Source organism: Plutella xylostella, chromosome 22 (assembly GCF_932276165.1).
Source record: "Plutella xylostella chromosome 22, ilPluXylo3.1, whole genome shotgun sequence".
Classification (NCBI taxonomy): domain Eukaryota; kingdom Metazoa; phylum Arthropoda; class Insecta; order Lepidoptera; family Plutellidae; genus Plutella; species Plutella xylostella.
The window spans coordinates 7,432,798-7,460,190 of NC_064002.1; the positions used below are offsets into that span (position 1 = coordinate 7,432,798).

A 27,393-nucleotide genomic window follows, 5' to 3' on the forward strand; every position below is an offset into this window, starting at 1 on the left:
CTAACTACACAAAACCCCTGACTCTGAATCTAAAACGTTTGTAAATTAAAATAATCAGTGGAAAAGACTTTTTACAGCTTATTTAGGTATTATTATTTACTAATGTGACTTGCTTTCAGTTTCCCAAAACAGAATAGGTACTATAATAAATCATTACTTCTATCAACTTTAAAAATTTCGTGACAACCAATAATTTATCTAAAACCTCGTAGCTACTTGTGCTACGACTTGTGTAGCCGTCGTGCGTTGAACTCTTTTGTATGTCAAAAGTGATAATTTAAAGCGCTTTCAAATACACCAGTATTTTGTTTCACCTAAAAACTTCAATCTTTGCAAAATACCTATGTGTATGTTTATTTAAAAGAAACGGTGTAAGTATTTTCTACTAAGTATTGTCGATATATCCCCTATAAATACATAAAAATACTGATCTTATTCCTTACATACTGAAAATCATGGCTATAAATAGGTAAACTGTCTATGAAAAATGTAACTAACCTTTCAATTGTTCTAAATTGGGCATCATGCTACTTGCAAAAATGTCGGCATTATGCTATGCAGTTCGCTGTACTACAGAAATTAATTAAGTCGGCATAGAGTGATAGCTAGTATAGACATTTGATAAAGTCGACATAACGCTTCCTAATTATTTAAGATAAAAATTGAAGTCGACAAACGAAATACTTAGTCGGCTTCTCGCTACTGAATCGTGTCTACATATTGTTAGGTAGACCCAATAATTTGAGTGAATATTCTGTTATATTTTAATTGTTTCTAGGGATGTTGGAACTGTAAAAACTGCTTACGTGAGTGGTCGAGTTTAAATCAATTAACTAGTCAACTAGACAGTGTTAACTTTTCTAAATACCGTTTAAGTACAATGTACTAGATGAACCTAATGTATCATCATGCCGGTGTGCGGGATGCAAAAAAATATTAATCATAAAAATATTACATATCTTAAAATGAAAAGCCATAAAATATTTCTAAAACACTTTTATTTATGTTCTCTATTCAACTTACTTATTGAATTTTCATACACTTTGATTGTCAACTTTGTTACGAAAGTATGATATTCACTTAACATTAGGTACTTTTAGTCACATTAGTAATTCAACTCAAATGGCCACATGAATGACACAAAGCTATACAATATTTTAATACTTCGCACAGAAGACGCCATTTGTACTGACACAAATAATTCAACTTAACAATAATCTTAACATATAAAAAGAAATAACCCATTTATAGAAAGAAACTGATGACAGTGAAAGAATTTAACAAGTGGAATGATAATTCCCTCTTTTAAAAATGAGCGAGAATCTTGATCCTACATTTTTATATCTAATTTATCATAATCATAAATAACGAATACTCTGAAAGAAATAACAATTTTATAAATAGGCACAATGGAGACAGAACTGAACGTTTTGAAATTGAATTACGTTTTCAAAAAATGAATTTCGGATTTTTTTATGTTTCTGACTAGTTAGGTACACAATATAGCAAATTTAAGTCTAGCTCAGTTAGCAAACAGATAGGTATTTTATTACACACAATTTTGCCACCAACTCAAGCCTTTTTTAATTTAATAGCCACAGTTACTACTTTATGCGCAGATGCTATATTATAGGTATTAATTTATAAATATCGACAGAGGAGTTTTATAATCAATACTTTTTAATTAATCTGAAGACAATTTAAAGTTGCTACATATTTAAAAATCTATTCTTAACTGTTCGACGTCTACAGGTCATAAACTGTTTAATAATACAAAAATATTTCTCATCTAGCACTCTCATGAACACTTGAAATTCATACATTCTGGTCACTAGTACAACACACAAAGTGGGTATAAGTAAATAGTAGGTATATATCCATCTAGATATAGGTACTCTATGTAAATAGTTTTACATCAATAAGTATTGCTATAGTATTTAAGGGTAGGGGTCACTATTTTGTTCATTCGTTCATAAGACAAGATTTCTACTAATGCGAATATTATTGAAAATACAGTTATTTGAATAAAATATGATCTACAGACAAATATTCGTCTACGTCAACATCTATCTACGTTACCTAACAGTTTATTTTAGTAAAATATGTTTTACTTCTCTACTTATATCTCGTTTTTATTATTTTATTTCGGGTAGGTATAGCAAACGGTGGCTCATAACTTATACTTATATGTATAATCATATATGAAATTAGTTCTTTTACAACCATATAATACTTAAAAAACGAAGATATTACGTTTTTAGGCAACACTAAATAATACTATTTGTCACAATGATATAAGCAAGCATAATTCTGTCAAATTTAGACAAGTTTGAAGGTAGTCAAGGTACCTCATTGAAATGAATCATATTTCAGTATGTAGTTATGAGACCACCGATCACTTAAGTAGATATAATCTGACATAACGTTAAGGTAAGTATTCTAGGGATTAACAAGAACAGTAAAAGTTTACAAATGGTTTTCTACATGAAAAGGTATTTGTGACGTTAAAATGTCTAGAAAAATAATTATATATCTCTGCTCAAGTCGATTTTACCCTTATATACTTATTTAACACACCCGTGCAGTCGATTCCTCAGTCATTGTAAGATATCATGCGCAAATACAGCGTTCGTTTCAAATTAAATTATATTTGGTAACAATAAGCCAAAGAAAAACATTCGGGATTGACATTATTTATGACACTGGCTTGGATTTTTTATGTATCCAACTTTTTTTTCTTTATCAACTAAAATAACAAGGAATTTTATCAAATAGGTACATGTACCTAAGAAGCTACAATTTTATAACCTATAAGTAATTTATTGTTGAAATTATCAAAAAACATTTTTAAAGGAATTATTCCGCCATTATTAGATGCAAAGGCAAAGCTTAGCAAGGCGTTCAATCAACTCACACACATTCACACACAGCTCTTTTCAAACTTAGCATTCCTATATTCTAGATTCATATCCATTTCAAACCTTGCCCAACAGAATGATTAGTTTTATTCGTTTCTTTCTTTTTTATCAATTACCATGATTCATCTTTGCATGCCATCTAGATATTCAAAAGTAACGTATCAACCAAGCTTAAAAGTCAAGTGTTAAATTAGTTTCTATCAATTAAGTATAGATGTCGGTAGTGAGCGATACTTTAGTTTGGTTTCGTTAAATCTAGATGGCGTTAGCAGTGTTGAATTATTTATATTTTGTTCGGTTGATTAAAAACTCTGGTGCTCTATTCATTGTTAATTTGGCCATCACCACCGCAAACCACGACAAATAGTAAGGAATCGCAATCGCGAATCCTTTTCTAAATCTATCATATCAAAATTAAATTTGGAATGGGGAAGAATTTGGCGGACATTGCACACGAACTTCTTTGTAGCCAAAGGAGGCCGCATCACTCGATTGAAAAAATTCAAAGTTGGAAGTATACGACCTCTTTGGTAGCCATGAAGGAGGCCGTCCAAAGCAAACTTTTTGGTAGCCACGAAGGAGGCCGTCCAAAGCAAACTTTTTGGTAGCAACAAAGGAGGTTAGGGATTCTGATTTTGTTTTTTTTCTGATCACTGGGTAGCGGGGGTGGCGTGTCGCAGCCGCGCGCGCACCTCCTGCAGCGTGGGGTTGGTGGCGGGGTCCGGGGGGGGAGACTCCCCCGCCTCGGCGAGTTCCAGGCGACGAGCACGTTCAGCTATCGCACGCTCCAGCTCTGGAATGGGAGAATTAGGGTGTGGTGAGTTTTGTGATCGACGATATGTATTACAGATTATACAGTGTTTTATATAGAAAAAATTATCGTAATTTTCAAAACTCATAGAACAAAAGTTGTTCAGAATGGATTCGGCTTAGTATACCCTCTTTGCAACACTCTGTATAGGCAATGTCCTTTATATAGATTGAAAAAGCATGATATAGCTGGTCAATGGTCATTCTAAACAACTCAGCAGTGATATCAGCATGGTTTCCGAGCGAGGACCGCAACTTATAGGATAGGTAGGTGGGTACAGCTTAGCTAGTTGAGCTTATGTAAGAAATTTAGGTACTGCGGCAGAAGATAAAAATACTCAAAAATAATGACAAATTATGTAGGTACTTTAGTATTTTTTTCTACTTCGATGTTAAGTAAGTTGATCTATTCACCGCTCGACCAATAAATTTCGAAGATACATAAACGAAACTTCCCAATAATATTGGTACTTGTAGCTATCACAAAGTTCTATAATTGAACACTTTTCCGTTATCTATGCCAAACTAAAAGTGAATGCATGTTAATTGATAACCATACGAAAGAGAAAAAATCGACGGGCTTTGTTACAAATTGTTTATTGTTCTGCGTAACTTTGCATTACGAAACAAACGCAATTAAACCAAACTTAATTATATATGTCGAGCATTCATATTATTTACACTCTATTTAGTTTTAAATTACGGATTACATCGATCCATATACATGTACCTAACAGTTTCAGTAATACTGCATAAAAAGGTACATACATACCGCGAATACTTTGAATAATTAAGTTATTCATTATATACCTACATACACAATAATACATACATCGCACACTCGAGTGTAAAGATAACTAATAAAATTGTCGATTAGTAAAATCGATAAGTACCATTGATTTTCTATAGCATTACTGCTGAGGCCCAAAAACTGCATAGCGAATCACATTCACAGTTTTAAAATATTACCTAAATTATTACCTATTAACCAGCCATATAATAAATTACCAACATACAGTAGCCATAGCCAGGTAAACACCATAACAAAGCGGTTAAGTTCATTAGCCACTCAACCGACAAGTCAATGAAAGATAAGATTAAATTCCGAGTGCAGATAGCTTCCGAGACTATCGATTAATCGAATAAAATATTGCAGTATCGATTGCAGGTTTTCTCCCACGCGCATCGGAAAACGGTTTCACTTTCCGCTGGTCAACGACTACTACGAGTTTACTAGAGAAATCCTTGTTAGTTGCTCACTTTGGTTACTAACCATCGTGTTTATGTTTATGTCATGCTGCGAGTACTAGATTACTAGTATTGAATGCAACTTTTAAATTTATGGGGTAAGGAGTTTGGATTCTAAAATGATCAACTTACTTTTTTATCAAAGTGCTGAGTTGAGAAAAAATTAGACGCATTTAAATGTGTTAGGTATTTTTACAGAATATTCCTAGTTATAAATTCCTACAGAATTCAAATTTAAAAGTTTTTTTTTTCAAATGGGTGTGTTATCTCTTATCAATGAAAAAAGGTGATAGAGTGAAAATTACACACATAATTACTTAGATCAAATACTATTTTTGCGATAAGCCTTCAAGAATAACCCATCCTTCCGTCAATTCGTCATTCGTAAAGTAATTGTAATTACTTAGCCACAAACTAAAAGGCGATAATTACTCAGCCATTCTCTTTTGAACGCTTATTCATACGAAGCAGTAACTCAGTAATAAATCAATATATAGAAACTGTTCTAATGATTTTACAATCGGCGTTCAAGTAAGGACTTCCATTTGGCCGGGGTTCAATAGCCTATACATTACTGCACCTGTACAACCTAACCATATAGGCTCGGGCAGACGTTCAAAAACTTGTTTCTCCAAATATGCGAGCCCAAAATCTTTCAAACTCGTCTTCTTATTGTGATGATGTCATGTTTTGAACAGGTAGAGGAGGATGTAAAAAGTGCGCGCAAAAACTCATAATTCGCATGAGCATACGACGACGTCTTTAACCTTTAAGCATACTTTGGACACTTTTGGGGTTTATTTGAGTTCGTTGGCTTAGCAAGTCATTTACATACAAGTTACTAACCGAAAAATATGCACAACCGGAAAGGTTTCTCAAAATTGGTTCAGCCGCATCTATTCAAAAGTTATAAGCAGATACCTTACTACAGGTATACCTATCAAAACTTGCACAACTATCCCGAACACAGGCACAAAGCATCCAATTGAAATAGCTACAATAACAATGCGTAGTTGATTGATTAAGGTATGTAATGATAACAATTATCATGGTCCAAATAGTCGAGCTTTTATAACAACGTACAAGCGAATACCTAATTTAATGGTCATTGTGATTGGGTCTTTGTGTGTTATTTTGACGTCGCACGCGCCTAACGACGTGATGTGTGATGTTACTCAACCGGTACTCGTACTACATACAAATCATTCGTCATCTTCATGCGACTTCCATGCGCAAACGCATGTTCGATAATCCTCGTTTGTGCTGGGGTTACTCTATACTGACGAAATACGTGACGAGAGCTGTCGTGCAAACGGCACGTTTAAAGCTGCGTACAGACCGGCCAAACGAACGGGTTTCGTTGACCTTCGTTGCTGCAATCTGCCCTGTATTATGTATGATAAATATCCATCGTTGGGCGTTCGTTCGACGCAGCTTAATACAACAAGATTCGTGGCTCGAGACTCGAGACCCCCTGAACCGTAATAAGGTAATCATCATCGTCTTGGAGTAAAGTAAACCGTTTCATAATTTGGATCAATTACAAATTACAACATGTTTAATCGAGCATCAATCTCATAAAACATACACGATTTCTTCGCTATAATTAGTTTCGTCCTATTCAAAGTTTCCTGTGCCTAGTACGAAGACATAATATAGCAATTGTTTTGGTGTCCGCATCATTGTAGTATCAGTATATTAGTAGTAGAAACTCTTTTAATTTTTCACAACAAGAACAATACATTATTGGTGAAATATTTTCATGTCATACCTAATTAAACCTATATAATTATTATTTAGATACAGATACATAAGTACTTCTCACTACCAAACTAAACTAACTAAGACACGCTTAATAATCTTCTTTCATACTTCCCTTTATACACATACGTACTTCTATCTATGTAATACTAATTTGCAATAAACGTGGTATAATTAATCAGCCCGTCGACGCGTAAAATTGAACCCGCGACGATTTGTGTTGTCGGGCAAATAAGCTGTTTACCAAAATGGAATTCGCTTCGGTACGAGTACATGCCTACTATTGCCTACTTAGGTAGTAATTATTGCAGAGCTTCTATCAAATAAATTGTGAAATTAATTACTTACATCTAGGTACAAAGAAGTCTAGATTCTAGATTACCTGGAGTTTCCTTGTGTTCCTTCTCCTGGTTCAGGATTTGCTTCTCTTTGTGTTTTGAGAGCGCCTTTTCTAGTTCGCTCTTTTGATTAAGAACGTTTTTGCCTCTGAAAATAGATAACATTTGCTGATAAGAATCTTTGAAAATACCTTTATATTATATAGAATAACACCTACCTACATTATTATCATGTAATATCTGTGTTTCTTTTTACAAATTCATAATGATACATACTGTACTATGTATGATTTTGATTATTTTGTATGTAACATACACAAGTAGTAGAGCAATATCATTATACTTAATAGGCAGGGACTTATTCAACCCACCCAACACTAGCTGTCGGCAATTTAGTATTGTGCGATGCACCATTCAATGCAGCTGAATTTTCAGCCGTTTAAAGTCAATTTCGTAAATGAAACTGCATCAGTTACAGGTGCACCTTGAAATCTTGTGAAAAGCAGTTAGACGGTTCAACTAGCGTAACGACTACTGGAGGGTCACTCTATACTGACGAAAAACGAACGAACGAGGGCTGTCGTGCAATCGGCACGTTTAATACAACGAGATAGAGTCGTGACTCGTACAGAAGCGCTTCGAAACTTAGTTTTTCATCTTGGAGAGTGACCCCCCTGCTGTTTATCAAACCATAGCGATCGATTACCCACTAATAATGGTTATTCATAAATAACGCGTGGTTAAAGTTCAAAGATATATTTAAGCTATACTGTATGTTTGATAAATTATTGAGTAAAATGATTTATAAACTGTTTAATTGGTGAAGCTTATATTTAGGTATATACTTAATTAATTTATAATTGCACATTTTGTGACTTATTTTAAAATAATGGTGTGTAAGTAAAGTACTTTGACTGGGGCTAGGTCTACCTAATTTGAAAAGTGTTTTAGCAAATTGAGAAACCTACGATGATAATACTGATGATGTGGATCGAAACAATATTATCTTGGCGGTTTTTTTTTACATTCATAGTAACATTAAAAACACACAACAGTAAAATTATTTCATTGTTATCGGTACGCTTGTGATAATGCTTATCAAATGAATTTATGAAATTCATTCGCCTTTTAGTGGGATTGTGCCCATATAAGGTTAACCCTAGAGTAGTCGCGCCTTTTTGTGTGACGCGAGTGCTCGCGTGGGGAGCATTTTGCCGCCCATATTAAAATGTATTTTTTGGACACTTAATAATTACGATATCTTATAAATGTATATAATTTGAATAAAATGAATCATATGGTATTAGAAAACGTAATATTTATAGTTTTAATATTATAATTATTCACTATATGAGCTATCGTTCATGCTTTGGGAAAATTTTTTTAGGTATAAATGCGTCTTAAGCCACACAAAATCAACAAATCTCAAAATTATTTAAAAAATTAGAAGTAATTGTCATCTGCAGCATTTATTTCAGCAATACAATCCTGAAACATGAACATAAAGTGTTCGTTGCACAGTAACTTTCTTCATGTATTGCACCCTTTTTTGACCTGCTATTTTTCTTATATGGGCATAGTTATAGGCATGTACCCTCTCTTCTTTAGGGTGTTTTTTGTTGGTTCGGTGGTACAAAACGGGAGATTTGTACCACCGGACCAACAAAAAACACTTATGTACTGTCCATATGTAAGATTTTATTGTTATACGTGGTGTAGTTATGGGCAGAGCTATTTCTTTCAGGTAAATTCTTCGTAAAATTAACTGGTTAGTAAATTAACAAAGTTATATCGTAAATCGAATGTAAACTGAAATAGATACATACCTACATTACATTTACATTATTATTACCAAAAAACACTGAAAAACTTATAATATTTCATAAAAATTGTAAAGAAAATAACTTTAATTTTACTGACGCGAGTGCTCGCGCAGTGAGCATTTTGCCGCCCCGTGCGACACACTCTCTTCAATTCTCTCTTCCTGCTGTAACCTGTGCACTGAATTTCTCCAAATTTACGTTACATGTAGGAGAGGACCGAGAGGGCAGCTACATAGGCGCTGGACCCTGAGGAGTGCATAGTTCACAAAATATTAAACATTCTTTGCTGAGCGCGGCAAAATGCTCATAGCGCGAGCACTCTAGGGTTAAAACAATGCCCATTTCACCGATACCACTGATATATGGATAACAAAGCATAGTACACAAATACATACGAGTATTAGGCAATATCTTAAGACTACGATAATTTATAAGTGTTATTGATAACAGTAATAAAGGTATCAAAAAATATTTTATCTAAAACGATGTGTCTATCATTTTTTGAGCACTTACCCTAGATATATTATAGATTACATTTAATCAAGTTCAATAGATATCCTTTGTATTATATAATTTAAGTACTTCTAACATAGATATACATATTATGTAGGTGGATACTACACATCGAGAAATAACTATTAACATTTCATTTAAGTTGTCTGTAACCTAGGTATATAGCCAATTAAAGAGTACTTGGCACATTGAATATCATAGAATAAATTTAATAACGTTCACGATCTTTAGAATTAAGACGTCTAATGCGATAACTATTATACTCGTACATATGCTTTCCCACGCTCGAATAGAATCACACATATGTGCTACTGTGCCGCCTGCGCCATTTGAGTTTTATATCGTTTTTTTTTAAACGAAATAGCTATTAGGTCGTTATTATATAAAACATAGACATTACAAAACAAGAACATATATACGATTTGAAATATCCTGCATGCGGCGGTGTTATTAATTACCTCACGCACCCAGCTTTGTTTAAGCTGAAGCAATTAGGCGGGAATTCCTTGTGGGAGGTTAGCACTGTAAGGAGTTTCGCAATCAACAAGTCAGCTGGAGCATGGAGACCGTTTAGCTCGGTCCAGGGGGTTACTCTATATGACGAAAAACGAAGCTTCGGAGCGCTGCCTGCTGTTCAAGCTACGACTATGCCTCGTGCCGATTGCGCAACAGCTCTCGTTTGTTCGTTTTTCGTCAGTATAGAGTGACCCTCCAGGAACGTCGACATCGTCGGCTCCGCGAGCCATTACCAGCAGCTCGTCAGCTCAGATCTAATTCCAACTAATTGCTGCAGCGCCCCGCCTAATGAAATGTAACTCCATTTGCACATCGGATTTAGGATCCAGGCCACCACGCCGGCAGCTCGATCTCGCTCGGCGTCGGGCGCAGGAAAACAAAAGTTGTTCTCAAAGTTTTAAGCAACTTTGAATTTTGCAACCGAGGTTCAAGTATTACGTGGATTAATTAACGTGTTTTGCAAATACCTGGTAGGCACCTCTGTTATTTATTATAGAAATAAATAAACAAATCAACTTGTGGAATCGCATTCCCACAGGCGAGCGCAGCCAGGAATTGCTTCCTTCCTCGGCCGGCGACATAAAGCGAGCGAGGAAATAACCGGGACGAGATGGCACCGGCAATCGCATTCAGGGGGAAATTGACTGATTCAACAGGTCAACGCAAATGTATTTCTGTTTATCATTCAGGGAATTGTTGGTGGGAGCGCGGTTTGCTAATGCCTTTCAAACTGTTTGTGTACGTAGCGCGCAAGCGTTAGTTGAAATGTTTTCTGTATTTGCGTTCGGGCGGCGAAGGAGTTCGCGGCATGTGTGTGTAAATAAATAGAGTGTCGGATTGTGAGCGGCGCGTTGAGGCCGACAGATGTGTACAACAATTACTGCATCCACATGCCCGGGACAGGATGTCGTGCACCTGTGCACTACCGCCCAGCATCCACACATGCAGCGGGCTCGACTATTTACAACGCTTATTCTTCAAATTACAAGATGCTCGCACCGGCCAGTAAGAAAGCATTCTAAGCTATGAATCAACTCGCTTCTCACGGGTTTATTATTAAATTCCTAGAGACGGTTCTCGTTTTGGGAATTCCGACAAAAAATGCACCCTGCGCTACAAAGAAATGGAAGCCGTGATCTATTCATGTTCGATTTTAGTGAATGAAATTTATTTAATGTTAATCTGTAGTCTCCGCCTACCCATTAAGCTAATGTTTTATTAGAATTGCAATTATAAAATATAATATGTGCCCTGTAAGACAATACTCCGAAACAACTAGTCAAGACTAAAGAGGTGGTTGCATTGACAAAGAAAACGATCTTTTACAAAAAAAAAAGTACCTACCTAGGCTGACTGTCCTTCTCAGAATGCTTATCTCGGGCACTTTTATGAAAGGTGCAAAGAGCTTTTAAGGACAGCACTCTTTTCATGACAATGCTTTTATTCCCACAAAGAAGGCCGTATTGGTATCAAGACGGTACCCGAGTGGGCACTTTACGATCTCACTACACCACGTAAGTGGCCCTACTGCTACCACGTGTAATAAAAGATTGTATGAACAAGGAGACCGAAAATAGATTACATTACTGTTTGCTCTCGCGTGCTAGTATTGATGAACTGGTGCTGATTCACTAACAGTTTAAATGCTCACATCCTTTGATTCCCCTGATTGAATTCGCTCGTAACGTCAAAATCAACCAGTCAATCAACGCAGTTATGATTCACATGCCACTGCTAATGCTAAAACGCTTTTAGTTAGGCGTATTAAATGCATACTTCTAGGTAAAATCTATATGCCTATAGGTATAGGTGTAGGTAAGTAGATACATTCTAGATTGGAGCAGGACTAACTAAACACAGCTTGCAGTAATATCCTAATATAATTTGCTTGAATATTTTTATTGCTTGGAAGAGGCATCAACAATAAACTGTAAAAAGCTCTAAGTTAATTTATTTTTCGCCAGTGGTTCCAGCTGAGCACTGGAGAATTACTGCGTGCGGTGGCCTCCAAGACGAAAATCAGCAGGATGATTGCCAACCTCCTCTAGGAGACGGCACTTGAAGAAGAAGAAGAAGAAATATACAATATATATGTACATATGTATAAGCACTCACGACTGTAATCCCCGAAGGGCTAGTCAGAGGTGGCTCACAAGCGAGCCACCCACTTTTCACAAATATACAGTGTAACACTCACATCCTCTGATTGAACATGAGCTCGCGATGCAGGTCCATGCGCTGTGGCGACTCGAGGCAGGGGTTGGGCAGGCGGCGCGGCGCGATCAGGCTGGCCTCGCCCTCCTGCACCATGGCTGCCGGCGGGGTTGGCCGCAGCCCCACGCTGGGAGAGCTCAACGTGTCCGCTGCGAGAACTGGGGAAGAAGAAATATATGGTTAGTTTGTGCGTTTAGGAGAAAGAAAATTGGATTGCATTGAGGTTACGTGTGAATAGACACATACTGCATTACCACCAAAAACTTGTTGTTGAACAAGTGATTATGAAAATTTTGATAGATTTATTAGGCGTTTGACAGCGCTATACAATAATTCAAAGTAGGTGGATAGAAGAAAAACTTATAAAATGACCGTTTTCTAAGAATTCTTAGGAATCCCACCTATTTAAGGACCTCGCTGGGGTTAAATATTCAACATTATTTGAGTCGTAGGACATGCCTGGGACAATGAATATTTATCAAGTACATAATATTTAGTTTTAGGAGCTGTTTTAAAAATTCCAAACGAGTCACCGGCCGGCAATTTCTTTCGGGTTTTTCCCAAAAGACTGGACACTACCTTTTCTTTGAGAACGTATTCATATTAAATGAGCTTTGCTCTACCAACACAGAAATGCAGTCGCAAGTTACCTCAGTTTCAAAAGTAGGTTAAGGTCACATAATATCCAAATTTAAATTGTAAAAACTAGCGATATCTATAGAAGGTGCTATAATTTATTTATTAACGAAGATTAGATTAAAATTTATTTTAGACTTTTTACCATAACATTACCTAATACCAACTTCATTCCCTGTCCATTACAGTAAAATAATAATAAGCAGCTGAAGGTAATAACTAACCTATGCGGCTAGACGTAAATTATTTTTCTAGCTAGCCACTTAAACCTGCGGTAATAACAAACATAATGCCCAGCAGGAATGTTACCTACAGAAAAACGGTAATGAATCATGGAGTGTACGATGATATCATCACACATGGCACATGGGTATATAGCTAATCAATCTGATCATGCTAACCCTGAGCGTCAAACCAAACATATAAGTAAGTAGGTAATTAATTTCACAAAACCATTATCAAATTGGGCAATCAATCAAGGAAATGCACTTTATTCTTATGTTTGTACAATACATTACGGCCGGAAGTGAGTTGCGCAATTGACGATAAAATTTAAGTTAAGTAAACACACTTTTTAATGACTGTTACACTTTTTTGCCACTGTGACCTCTTTACACGAATTGCGAGTTTTATTTTTCTTTTTAAGGAGCTGTATTGTGTCCTCCCCACAGGTAATTTCAGGGGGCTTCCCGCGCTCGACGCCAGGACAATAACTGCGTATTTACGTGGAATTGTTCAGGGGAGCAATCTCGGCTTGAGCTAGTTTGCCTCCGCCTTGCAGCAATATTTCAGCGCGAGCGCCCAGCTCTGCTCATTATCACAATATTCACAATCCGACCTCATTTCTACCACTTTGGGCAAACGGAAACGGTGGAGTTATGAACTTTTAAAATTCATTTACTGCGCTGGGCAGTTTATCACTTAACTGCTTCATAACCCTTGGATAAGTTTAACAATGTTGAACTAGTTATGCAGTTTTACGCGCACAAGTTTCCCCTAGTGGGTGTTGTTTGTTATTCTCGTTATGTTTTGCACTCACTCCAGGGTTTTCGTGCCCCACAGAGGAAAACAAAACAAAAGCTAATAAAAGTCAAATTAGGTATGCGGATCACGGCTAGCTATAAATCCTGGACCTGAATAACATCGTCCTCTAGAGGTCGCCTAACATCAAAGTTTGCATCTAATAAAAGTAGGGTATTAGAACATTTTGTCGCAACTCGTTTCAATAAAAATTAAAACATTACTAAATAAGATTCAAGATAGGTAGAGGTAATGATTTGTTTCGCATTTCGAGGTCGATCGCGGCGTTAAGGAATTATATAATTTTATTGCAATTTCGCGATCACTAAACGTTCATGCGGTCTTCGTTGCATGATGCATCCGAATTTTGGTTTTGGATCTCGCCTCATCGCAAATACCGAGGACCGGTTATTGATAAAACCGGATTCTACTCACAAGACCTGAATATCAAAGCGTTAATTGACTTTTATTTTTGTTTGAAAACTCGCTTTTGTATATTGCATTTAAATTAGGTACAATGTTTTTTTTATGCCGCTCGGGTAATAATCGTTTTATGATTTCATCAAGTGGGCACCTAATGAAAAACAATGCATTTTGTTTATATTTTACATGACGAATGCATTGATTGGTATTGTGCTAGTATTTTGTTTTCCACATCCACTTCACAGTGATTCAATTTCATCTACCTACCTAAATAGGTACAGTAACAGTATATTGTATAAAATAATTATCATAAATAATATAAGGTATAATATAAGCAGGTACTTATTAGTTTTACATTATTCGGCAGCAATTACGAACCATGTTAATAAATAAGTAGGTTAAGTCAGTAGTTCAGTACCTATACATGTAAGTACACTAATGTAGGACAATATTATTTAATATTGGAGATGTACAGTTTCTATAGTAGCAGTTTACTGTCACGATGACTCTACATTTACGTCGACGGTTACGTTTAGTCACTAAATAATAGATAGAGAATGTTGTATTGTATGTATGTAGTGTTTTTGTAGCAAAAGTCACATTTGTTTCCGGGAAAATGCGATACGGTTTATGATGGATCGATTTTGTTAGCTATAAATCAATAAGTAATAACGATGAGTTAACTATACGTAAATAGCTAAATAAAGAATTCAAAGAAGCCGCTACAATATTATTAGTTAATTAGGTGTAAGTATATATAGTTGTTTTATGTTTTTAAGTATGTCCCTGCGAATGTTTCAGAATAACAGCTCTAATACAACATACGGCAGAAACAGCAAGGCTGAGAAAGAAGTGCGTATCGAGAGATATCAAAAAGTACGTTCAATGTTCTCATATTTAATCATTACAAACACCAGACCTCTGTGTGTATTTTCAATCCCCAACACTTATCACGATATCTAGAGGTACTTATACTTTAATCTAGATTAAGATAAGTTTGAAACTTCAAAGAACACCACACCCGCTACCTCGGACCGCGAGTTGCCATCAGACACTAAACTAACGTGTCTGGTCGCCACATTTTTATAGCCAGTTATGTTTGTATTAAACATTAAAATAGACATTAGTAAACAACTCATAAGAAAGGAATAATAAACAATAACAATAAACTAACGTCGCGCCGCTATGATACTAGACTAGTTATAAAAACCCGTAGAGATTTGGAAGACGTATTTGGTTTGCTTAGGATGAACAAATTCAACTGTGAAAATTTATAGAGTCGATTGAGCTAATATTTACAGGCAGTCCAACTTTTTACCCAAGTAAGTTAAAAATAAAAAAGCTTTATTCGACTAATTATAATTAAATTATGGTAAGTATTTCTTAAAAAGTAGTACCTATGTAGTTACTCATATGAACATAATGACCTAATAGATATGTACTTTATGTACATAGAATAAGATGGTAAGTAGCACATTATTTCTATATCGATCTTAGTTAATTCATATCTATTGTGAATGTTTTGGATCAGCGCTTGTGAAAATTCAAAAAAAAAACTCAACATGAACGATTACAAATATATCACCTTAACGATCCGCAATATTTCAAATCAAGTCACAAAATGAAACAAAGAACAATGATACTCTCCGTGATTTGTGTTTTCATCTGAAGTGCCCTTGAAAGTGGTCCTAAACAAGCCGAGACGGAGTATTGAACCAGCCGACTCGCGGCCCAAGGTCGAAGGACGCAGATATTGAAGGTTCGTTCGCTTTCAAGGCCTTCGCCAGAATCCAATATGAGCGAACTGCGTCTCGGTTGCCTTTGTAACGATTTTTCCGAGAAAATAGGAATATGGAAGGTTGTCGTACGAATCTTGAAGAAAAATATTTGCAAATGTATACAATATCGAAATGAGTCTAATCTACTGTATTCTATTTGAATAGCATAATATATAGGTACTTACTTAACTTTCTTTGAAATAAACGTCCAAACATCAGTATCTACGGGTTTGGAGAAAACCTACATCACACATGCAATTATACGTATTGCCTTGCAACTTGTTACCTGTACTTAGTAACTGATTAAGATTATTATTCTATTCAATTAAACGTTTTCCTTATTGGCGATATGATATTTTAAAAAAGTTACATCCATTGAACCAGTTAATTTAATTGCCATAATTTGTATTATATTATGAATGACGACCGAATGGCGTAGTGGTTAGTGACCTGACTACTGAGCCGATGGTCCCGGGTTCGATTCCCGGCTGGGGCAGATATTTGTTTAAACACAGATATTTGTTCTCGGGTCTTGGATGTGCCCGTTAAATGGCAATAGGCCCCCGCCCCCTATTACATTGGGACTAACATAACACTCTGGCGAAAAGTGGGTGCAGCAATGCACCTCTGCCTACCCCGCAAGGGAGTACATTAGTACAAGGCGTGAGTGCGTGTGTGTATGAATTCTAAGGGCGTAAGGTGAGGTAGCTTATGAGTTATTTATGGACTGTAGTAATTAGTAACTTGGATATTACAATGAATAGAAACAATTTATCAAGTAATTAATAAGACTTATTTAAAATGTATCTGTATTCCGTATATAAGATAAAGGAATAAAAAGACAGAAGTATTCATATCTAAATAGGAATCTATTTATAAACAGCGTCACCGACCGGCCATAGCTCTAGAAGTCTAGATGCATATTTTAATTACCATTCGGAGCCTCTTTTATCTTGAATACTAATCTCGACATAAAATATTTACACGATATTCGCAAATATTAACAGTGAGCTTAGCTTTATCTTTATGTCCACTTTTATTCCTTTACCAAGGATTAATCCAAGACGTCATTTTGCATTATTTTTGTTTTACCCATTCCTATCCAGCGTAAAAATAAATAAAGCTAACTTTTACAGGTTCGTTGACTATAGAAAAATGTTTTTCTAATCATTATGGAATTAAAATATATAGATATGCGTTATTCAAATAGCCCTCCGGCTAACTATATAATTAAATTGTGTAAATTAATTAATTAACGTATAAGTACATATAATTTTTTGACGTAAATAGGTATAAAATAATAGGCTTTCAATGAAAGCCTATTGTTTGGGGGAAAAACATTAGTTAAAATTTAAACGCTGACCTTTATTTGCCTTTCAGTTCACGTAAAATGACATGTGGCCTTTCGCAAATTATCCATCAATATTTTCGCATCACCGTCATCGTCACGTCAATCTTCATTAATCGCCAAGGTTGCTAAACTACCTACTTTAACAAATTAGAATATTATCTTCGGTTGCAAATCGATTATGAAACGCAGACTGATCTAGTAGCTTAGAGCTTTAATTCATTAAAAGCCAATAATTTGTTATATCATGGTTGACGGAATAGTCAATTATAATTAGAGACAAAAATCAGTAACTTCTCAGAACAATAGGGAAAAATCACCGATAAAAATTTCACCCTGTAAAGGCCTTCGAATACACCTGAGCGTCTGGAAATCACAGACAGCCTAAAATAACACGCAAAGGCCATCTCAAAATAAACACCCATTCCCGTAATGGAAAGCTCTATGGTATTTTCCGACCTCTGACCTATCCCATGTCGTGGTATTTTTAGCTGTTCCAATACGGAACGCTCGTCCAAGGCCACTCCAGCTCGTTTGCAGACCTATTGACGTCACCGTCCAGCTGAAGGCTACTTCAGCTTATCAGGGTGGTGTAAGCTGGTAAACGGCGCTGAAGGTCGGCGGAAAATTTCGTCTTAGACTAACGTTTTTTTAGTTGATTTCAATCATGAATACGTTTAACGTTGCTTTATCGTGCGTTGAAATAAGTATGTACTTGATAGTTAAAATATACATATAAAAGGTTTGGTATTGGATCAAGTTACACTTGTATATTATTAGATTTAGATGAAATAATTTTCCTATTCCAACATGGCGAAGAAAAACTAGTGTTAAAACAACCAGCCTTATTCAACCTGCAGCTTTCAACAGAGGCAGGTAAGTACCATAGTACCTCCTCAGAAGCAAGGTGTATCCTGCAAGCATTCTCTGGCGTTTCTTTCATACAGCTACTATGGAGGCACACTCTCCGTACAAGTTTTCCTCTTAGTTTTCACTCGCAGAAGCTCTGTGCGGAATTCAAAGCACGAGTTTTGAATTTTGCTCCCTTTCCCGTGTTTTTTACATTTTAGCTGTACAGTTTCTGAGAATTTTGTAATGGAATGAATGCCTGCTACTGGATTCTGGCCGAGGATAGTTGGCTATGTATGCAATATGAATTATACCTACAATATACATATACACACATTAGTATGCTTTACAACTGAAAATTATATTAAAACACAAGACATTCAAACGATTACTTGAACTCTATACTTTGTATATTTTAGAATGCTTAACGCTTATTAATATTATCTATAACCTATAAAATAATGCCCCTAATAAGTAGTCCATTAATCCATTATACGCTGATGTTCCAAAAACATTTACAGCCTATCGTGCCAAGTACCGACCTATTTGCCTAAACGGATTATACTACGACATCAGTGTCACAGTAAAGTTGCTAACATGCAAAATATTACTATGTTTTATGTACGTACTGAGATATATGTATTATCATAATAAGTATCGTACGTATAAGCAAGTAAGAATATTTATTATGTTTATACTTATACCAATCGAAGAAAAACCTATCTAATCAAAAGTTATGATAATTTTAGTTTAGAATTAAAAGGGTTAGCTCCATCGCCTAGCGACATACATGTAAATATTGAAATTTATAAAGTATTATCCTATTCAGAGGATTTTAGTAGCTTTTGTGAGCCAAGTACTATGCATGCGCTCCCTTTCAATAACATAAAACATAGAATGCAGATAAGTCATCAACACAATATATCACTCTATGTATTGTACGCTACGTGAGGTGTCACCCGATACATAAAGAGACTTGAACAAACAAAACGTTCTACTGACTGAGGTCGGGCTGATAAAGGGCTACGTTTATTGACATACTAGCTGTTGCTTCGCCTCAAAAAGTTTTCCCGTAGAGTGATTTTTGGTATAGTCCGATTTGCATAAATAAAACAAAGTACCTACTTTGCCTTTCGTGCACAACGTTGCCTATGTCCCTGTGAAACCCACAGCTTTAAAATTTAAAGTAAAATTAATAAAAAATGGCATAGTCAAAAAATAAACAAAGATAGGATACTGAGATATGGATTATATCGAATTTCCCTCTGATATATTCATGTTATACGTTATTAATATTCAGATAAAGAGATGAATGGAATAGATAGTACAATTAATATCAGACTCTAAATTATCAAATAAATCTTTGCTACGCAATCTAGGTAGCGTAGGGCTTTCTAAGCTCTCACTTTATAAATTATATCATGAACTTCTGTTTTAATTGCTTACTTGGGCTACCAGTGCTAAACCTATGTAGGCGTTAGTAATTAATATCTGACACGAAATACCTAGGTACTAAGAGTTAGTTAAGTACTTTGGTTAACATTAACTTCCTGCTTAATTTAACATGCGTAATGGACGTAATTAAAATGCTCGTAATACCCTGTAACAAAAATATGCAATTTGCAGCAGAAATATTTTTGTTTGTTTAATTTAACGCAAACACGAACAAAACGTTGTAGTTGCACCGACAGCGGCTCACGAAAACAATAATGAAAACTATGCTAATTGAAAATGTCTACGCAATCAATATTAGCGAGACTAAGATCTTGCGCAAACGCCGCATTATTCATGTGTGTCAGTAACTAACTGGTGTTGGCAGCAATAACAAACACCATGGGGAATAATTTGCTTAGCATACAATGCATTCTTACTAACTTCACCTCTAAATATTAGACAGGAGTCAAAAAACTATAGTGTTACGTGTGTAGGAAACATTCTATAGGCGCTGACAAAAGCTGTTCCATATTCAACTGAGGAAAAATTTCAATACATTGCTAGCAAAAAGACTATAGGTACGATTTTAGCTTTGCATGTGCCGTTTATTTACTTCAAAGGTGAAATCAGTATAGAGTTCTGATTATGATCCGAAATGGCATATGCAGGCCAATCTCGGCTCCGATTGGGTCGGAGTCATTGCAACATTTAATGGGAATTTCTCATTCCGCTTTATGTGCCGTAACAGTTACGCAACGGGCGTCCATGTCTGAATAAAGAAAATTATAAAGAAATAATAGTAAAGTCATAAGGTTTTCGAAGCACGCGTCTTCAAGCTTCGGGTGTAATGTTTATGGTGCATAAATTACAATAGAAACGTTTTAGAGATAATAATAATGCATAGTGTATGCATGTTGACAGAAATACTTCACCTCCGCCACGTAATAAGTGGTACAACAACATACCAGGAACACAGGAAGAGTGCAGAGCTAACGTGTTACATCGCGGACAAACGATGAGTATGATGACAGATGTAATAGATGAGGACCCTCGTGGAAGCTGGCTGCAATCAATGGCCGGCTTCCTGATGCGGGTACACCCGGGTACACAAGTCATTAAAGCCGATGACAGTTATGGCATTAGCCCCAGTTCCCGTGTGCCTCATTTGTCGAGGTCAACTGGGACGACCAAACGAGATGCAGCGACTTAATGCGACCAATAAAACTAATAGGAACTCATTGGTTCAACTAGCGAGCCGAGGCGTCTTGAATTACCTACTGTTTTGGGCGCGAATTAGAGCGAACAAAGAAAGTGTAAAATACAAATAGTAACCATGAATCATACGTATAATCCGGACTAGCGTGTCATTATGGATTACCCATCGTTTGAAAATAACTAGGGTGTGACTAGGAAAGGGTTAAACTCAAGGGGGCGCCGAGCGTTGATTGCAAGGGCACTACCTACTGACCCTGAGTGACGGAGATATCCCATACATATATATCTGCATACCCTAATTTAAAGCTGTAAGTGGACACCATAACCGCGTCACGTGCCCAACCCTTTCAGCCAAATTTTATTTAAACTTTTTTTCAAATATCATCTTAAACACCGTTGCAATAAGATCGAAGATGACCACTGACCGGCCATAGAGAGACTCGTGACTATATTTGCATAAACTTATCAAGGATTAATTTGAAACAGGGATTGCTTTGATTTACGATGCATGAGCAATGTGCAATACTACAACTTTAATTAATTATTCGCTGATAAAACTGTGATTATGCAGTATGTTGTAAATTTGTTTCTCTAATCCTTTAAACTTGATGATGTTATGATGTAATATGATACCCGTAAAAAAATATTCTTGGGCAGACAGATATATAATAATATTTCGTAAAGAGTTCAATATAGTTTCGGCCCATTATTCCTCACTCAAGTCGTACCTACGCAAGTGTTTAAAAACCATAAACTCCAATCACAAGTTCATGACAACCACAAGTTATATTGTAAGGTTTATAGACAGTAGCTGATAGCATCGACCTCAATATGATCAAACATGGTAGTGGCTGTTGCGATACGCACTCTTTGCCGAGCCCACCGACCAAGAAACATAATATTACAGGCTTTTATGGGTGCTCCCAATATTTTAATAGTGCTGACCGCAATGATTAGAATGCCTTCATCACATCGTTTATGGCTAGTTGCAAGGTAGCTCTGTAAAGAGCGTAAAAAATATCAGAAAAGTTCTTTGAAGTAAAAGGAAGCCACTGGTAGTAAAAGCTAAGCTGTACTACCACAAAAAACTTTAAACACTGTTTAGCAAGTGTTTAAAACGAAATTTGGCAGATTTTGTAGGCGTTTGACAGCGCCAATCGTAGTTTTTGTGGTAAGGCCCATAATGTCTAAAACTCTAAACCATAGACTAAAATGATAAATATATAAGTAATGAATCTGTTGATTTATTCCAAAGTTTTTTCGTTGTCTGAATATACGTAAAATAAATTAATAAACGTAATTTCGACGCGCAGCCAGTGTAACTGATTACTAAATCCTGTGCCATGTGCTATCTTATCTGTGAGTGTATATTTGCCTGCGTCTCGTCGACAATTAGGACACACATTTTTATTCGTATGAAAACAGTTTCAACACTCCCGTGCCCCTCACTTTGAACAGTTCACAGAAAAACAAATGCAAGCGCTTCCCGTTTGTCCTCGACAAAACGCTGTTCCTTTGTTTTTCGACGTCATATTCATAAAGGATTTCCTACTTGTTTCAGCAGATGAATTAAATATTTTCGAATGCTTATCAGTAGGTATAATGTACACATTAATGTTTATCATATTTGTTAGATACCTACTTCCTGGTATCATTTTCAAAAACATCCTACAGCAGACAAGGAAATATACTGAATTTCATAGGCATATTTTTGGTACGAGAATTGCTGAAATACTACGAGTTCTGCATAAAACGCTCTCTAGTTTACATACTTATTGCTTATGCATAAAGTCACGTCATATTTGGTACTGGGGTATAAACTGGAAGGACCAAAAGAACAAGGAAGACTGATATCAAAGGAGACAACATGAACGCGTTATTCGTAAGTAATACTTTAATGGTGCGTAGCAGCGATTCGGTATCATTTGCAACTCAATTTTCACTCTTACTTCGCTCGGGATAAGATTATTCACATGCTATGTTATGTTCGCTTGGAAACAAGATATATCCGTGACTGTACAGTGACGTCACAACTCACAATACGTAGACTTGTACGTAGAATTTCTGCCGGCGTCGCCTATTCCGCCAAGCCCGATAAGGGTAGGGAAGCATGAACGAATTAATAAACGTATTTCATATTTAATTATTTTAGGGCGGGTATGGGAATGGATAAAGTGGCTCATAATTAGAACTAATTGGGCCATTATGAGTTGACGGAAACCCTTTTACTACTACTGTCTAACGGTAGACTGTCTACCGTTTTATATATTCCTATATAAAATGTATTCCATATTAACTATTACAAAACTTTAAAATATTCGCACAATGATAACAAAGATAATATCTCCGGCAGCCAATTCAATTGAAAATCACACCTCCGGACGCGATGCTCAATGGACAAAAAAACACCACTCCAAGGAAAACAAAGGACACCCACAAGCGACAATATCTCAAGAGATTTTTAAACAATATCGATAACAATGCGGCCGGGGCGTCCGGGGCAGCCCTAGGGTCGCCGCGTTCACGGGCAGGGCTGGGGGCGATGACCTCGCTAGTAGACGTTTTCGCGACACTAGGGCGAAAGCCGCCCGCCCGCCCAACGCATTTTTTTTAATACACTTACGCGTATGTTGTATTTATTGGCCCGATAGTGGCTCCGTTTGCCGCACCATTGAATCTTTATAGCGAACTGGGTGGCATTAGCATGTATGGTCGAGTAGATAGGTGTTTTGGGCGGAGGATCATAAACGGTGATAGTCGAGAATAGATCAAACGGTTAAGTGGCTTTTCCTTATTCCTTTTGATCTTGTTCGTGGTGAAAACTGGTAATATAAAGTAACTAGATAACAAAATCGGTCATATACTTCTAAGGTAGAAATATGTAGTCCAAACATTAAAACAGATAAAACAAAAAAAGACAATCTTTTTCAATACGAGTTTTGTTTTTGTTTTATCTTCGAGCAATGAAAAAGTTCCACCTGCCATTACCGTACCTTATACGTCACTGGAACTTGTTCATTGCATGCGAGTGCATTTAAGAAAAACATCGATGATATGATACGTACACTCTCATTTGAACAGGTAGAAGGTATTACCTCAAGCAGGAGCACTCAACGCCACTCAACATTCTCAAAAGGCCGCTTGAGATTTTTCCAGCTTTGGTAAGTTGTAACAAGTCCTGAAGTGCCCCACTCAATGACACGAAATTCTGAAGAGACGAGGCGTGCGCAAGTGCTTGTATTGCTATTGCCACCGAAACCTTTGGTTTTAATGAAGGAAATCTTCATGTATCTCTAAGGTTTATTAAAAAAACTACGCTTTTCAACTTTTCAACTACGCTTTTCAACTTTCAAGTTTTGTAGAAAATTTATAATGTAAGCGACCCTATTACCGGGCTTTTTTCAACATTTTATTTTATTTTATTGATAAATTATTGGTAAGGTAGGCTACGTTAATTTATTTAAACATATAGTACCTAATAAATATAAATATACAAGTATACCACCTACGATGGAGTATACATACAGAATTCAATATCGCACTAAGCCGGTTTTAGTCAAGTGAAGGGTACTTGTACCAAGTAATGATGTGTGTCTAGTCTCAGACTCGGTACATTGATGCTACATATTTTTGATGTCAGCCAATCACAAACCTCTTCGCTGGACATAATCTATCGGGTAAGTACACAGTTATATTTAACTTGGTAATATTTTCTCCTGTGCCATAGATGTACCTACACCAGAGTAATTTAAAAATTAAAACGATTCAGATAAGCTCAATCAAATATTTGGTATTTTTTGTGAAATTGTAAATAAGTTATGTGCAAGTATATTGATGTGCAAGTAATAGCATTAGGTAGGTACTTATCAAAAATAAAAATAAAACAATTAGCATATTAATCATAACTTAATTTCCTTTAAATGTTAGCTTTTAAAGTACCGTCATCGTTTCATAACGTTCTTTGTTACGAACGTCAATTAAAACCTTTCATATCCAATCAAGTTATATTTCCTAACAGTGAGAATATCCCTTGTTTCCTCTGACGGCGTGGGCAATTATGCTTTCGCTTTCAATAACTAACCGAGCGAGTATACTCGTAGTTTACTGCAATTTTGCTCACAATTTACATATATTTAAGAACTAGTACTTCACGGTTCATGACCTTTTGTAAGATTCATTGATATCATATAAATAATAACAATAATACATAGAATAGTGCTATTCTATGCCTCTACGCACTATACAAATAGGTAAGCACTTTCATTAGACGAAACCTTAGGTAAGTTGTGCAGTATTGTGCAATATCTAGCGGTTAAACTTTGATATTAGCCTAGGATGATATTTTTATCAACATATCCGTACATTTATGCTATACTAAATCTAAGTAAGTAGGTACTCATTTATCAAAATACATTTTACTATTTAATCTGTAGTACCTACCTGCTTGAGTGAACTAAATGTTACAGTCCTAGGAAAAAAACGATCAATATTCGGTCGGTATTTATCAAATCTTTTAGGAAAAACATTTTATTATAAGTACACTTTTTAGACATACAGTCTCACTCGTACTTGTTACAAACCACCGATTAAAAGACGATTATCGATTTATGTAATCTCGGCTACATGAACAAAAGCAAGGAAGAGTCTTTTTAAATTTGAACGTAAAAGAAAAGAAGCACTTTAACAGGCATACATCACAAGTTACGGTATAAGATCAACTTAGATCCGCTCTCGTAAGGAATTGCGACAAATGTGTTATGGCCTTGTGTCGTAACATGACCATTCCGACACTTTCTTTGTCATTCTTTAGTAAGTAGAATATAAGCAAGTACCTAGTTGTATGATAGCAAGTATAGCAATATACTCAGGCTATTTATGTTCTTAGTTTCAGTCTAAGGATGAAAAAACTACCTTCAATGTATGTTAAATAATAAATTGTAATAGTATTAAATTAACAAATCATTTTAGTTCAGAAAGATCAAACTGTAAACGTACTTAAATCAGAAGAATATGAAGTTTGTTCAACATCGTTCAATAACTATATTATTATACTGTATATCTCTCTAAACTATTCACGCTTTTAAAAATACACACGTTGTATCGTGATAATGTAACTCATTATTATGCAAACTGCATAACAAACTGTACTTTTACTCCATTCCATACCCTTTTTGAATTTGGAATAACGACATTTTTTTTTGTACCTATCAGTCTCTCTGTGAAATCACGAACAATTAATATTCGTCACTTAATTATAAATGTCTCACCTGAATGCTAAATTGCTAACAAAGCCTGATTAATTCTCAGTGTAGACGAAAGCGATGTCGATCAAGTTTAAAGTCTGCAGGAGTGAATGATCGCCACCCAGCGCGTTGGCAATGGTATCCAGGGATTGACCCCCTTTGTCTTGCCAAATACCGCGATGTGCATACGTAATAGGACCCCGGGGTCCCTGGCCGATAAGTTTTCGGATTGAGAGTATTGAGACGTTCCTCGAACGCGTGCGGACTGACCAATAGGGGCATTGATTGAGATTTTCTCATTTAAAAAGTTACTGAAGAACTTCATTTGTTTTATTTTAGTTAAGAATAACGCGTGAACGTGAGTTTCCTAACAATGAATTTTGCGTCATTACACGTAATAATAGCATTATAAATAGAGTTCCCACAGCATTACCGATTGTTCGCAGCCGGGTTAAGTAAAAAATAGGCCCGAGGTCATACGTATTCTGGAAATTGTGGATCCGCCCGCCCCCACCGAGTCTTGGCAAAGACTCAAGTCGCTGGGCGGGCGGGAGCGGGTAGTTATATCGACATATTACTCAAAGAGCTACTCTAGCTAAATAAGGTCGGGACATTTCATGTTTAATAAAAAAATAGAGGAATAGCTATTGGTCAATAAAGTTTATATGTTAATAGTACGCATAATATTGAACTTGAGGAAATGAAAAGTGAATAGGTTCTAACTATAACTTTATGAATAAAAACACAGGCCAGTCAAGATTATTATTACGTATTTTATAAACGTTAGTATTTACGCGGAAGACTCGATCATTCATTGCAGACAGCTAGTCGAGTGTGCACAATGCACGATAGTAACGTTCCCCGATCATTATCACGATAATAGGCGTTTACTCGCGAGATAAACCGATGTTGTGCTGCTGCGTCATGCGTCACCTTCGGCATAGAGGGGTCACTCTCTGAAACGAAAAATAGCTACTGCTCAGCCACAACTGGATCTCGTTGTATTAAACGTGCCGATTCCACGACAGATCTCCTTCGTTCGTTTTTCGTCAGTATAGAGTAGCCCTCCAGAACAAGGAGCATACTGTGCGCAGCTAATCGCCGAGGCTTCCACTCGCATTCATGTGGACGTGAGAACAAGCACTCATTATGAACCCGCAACAAAGCCTTGCCGCCTCCCCAGGAATGCATACAAAAAACTCTTTTTTGTTAACGCTCAGTTATTTATGCCCATTAGTACCTCGTGAGCCTCTAATGGCGTGTTGGACGATGCAGCGGTTTTTGAGAATAAGTTCCAAAGTGCGTT

The 27,393-nt window shown here is 36.2% G+C and overlaps 1 protein-coding gene across 1 annotated transcript in view; it reads right to left on the reverse strand.

Moving 5' to 3' along the window:
• Window positions 1–981: 981 nt before the first annotated feature.
• LOC105396440 (protein FAM107B) overlaps window positions 982–27,393 on the reverse strand; it is a 29,291-nt gene continuing 2,879 nt past the window's right edge. The window contains exons 2-4 of the mRNA XM_048628916.1: window positions 12,125–12,299; window positions 7,120–7,223; window positions 982–3,711 (exon numbers count right to left, since the gene is read on the reverse strand). Of these exons, the coding sequence (XP_048484873.1) occupies window positions 3,569–3,711; window positions 7,120–7,223; window positions 12,125–12,237 (360 nt within the window). The 5' untranslated portion in view covers window positions 12,238–12,299 and the 3' untranslated portion in view covers window positions 982–3,568. The remainder of the gene's footprint in view (window positions 3,712–7,119; window positions 7,224–12,124; window positions 12,300–27,393) is intronic.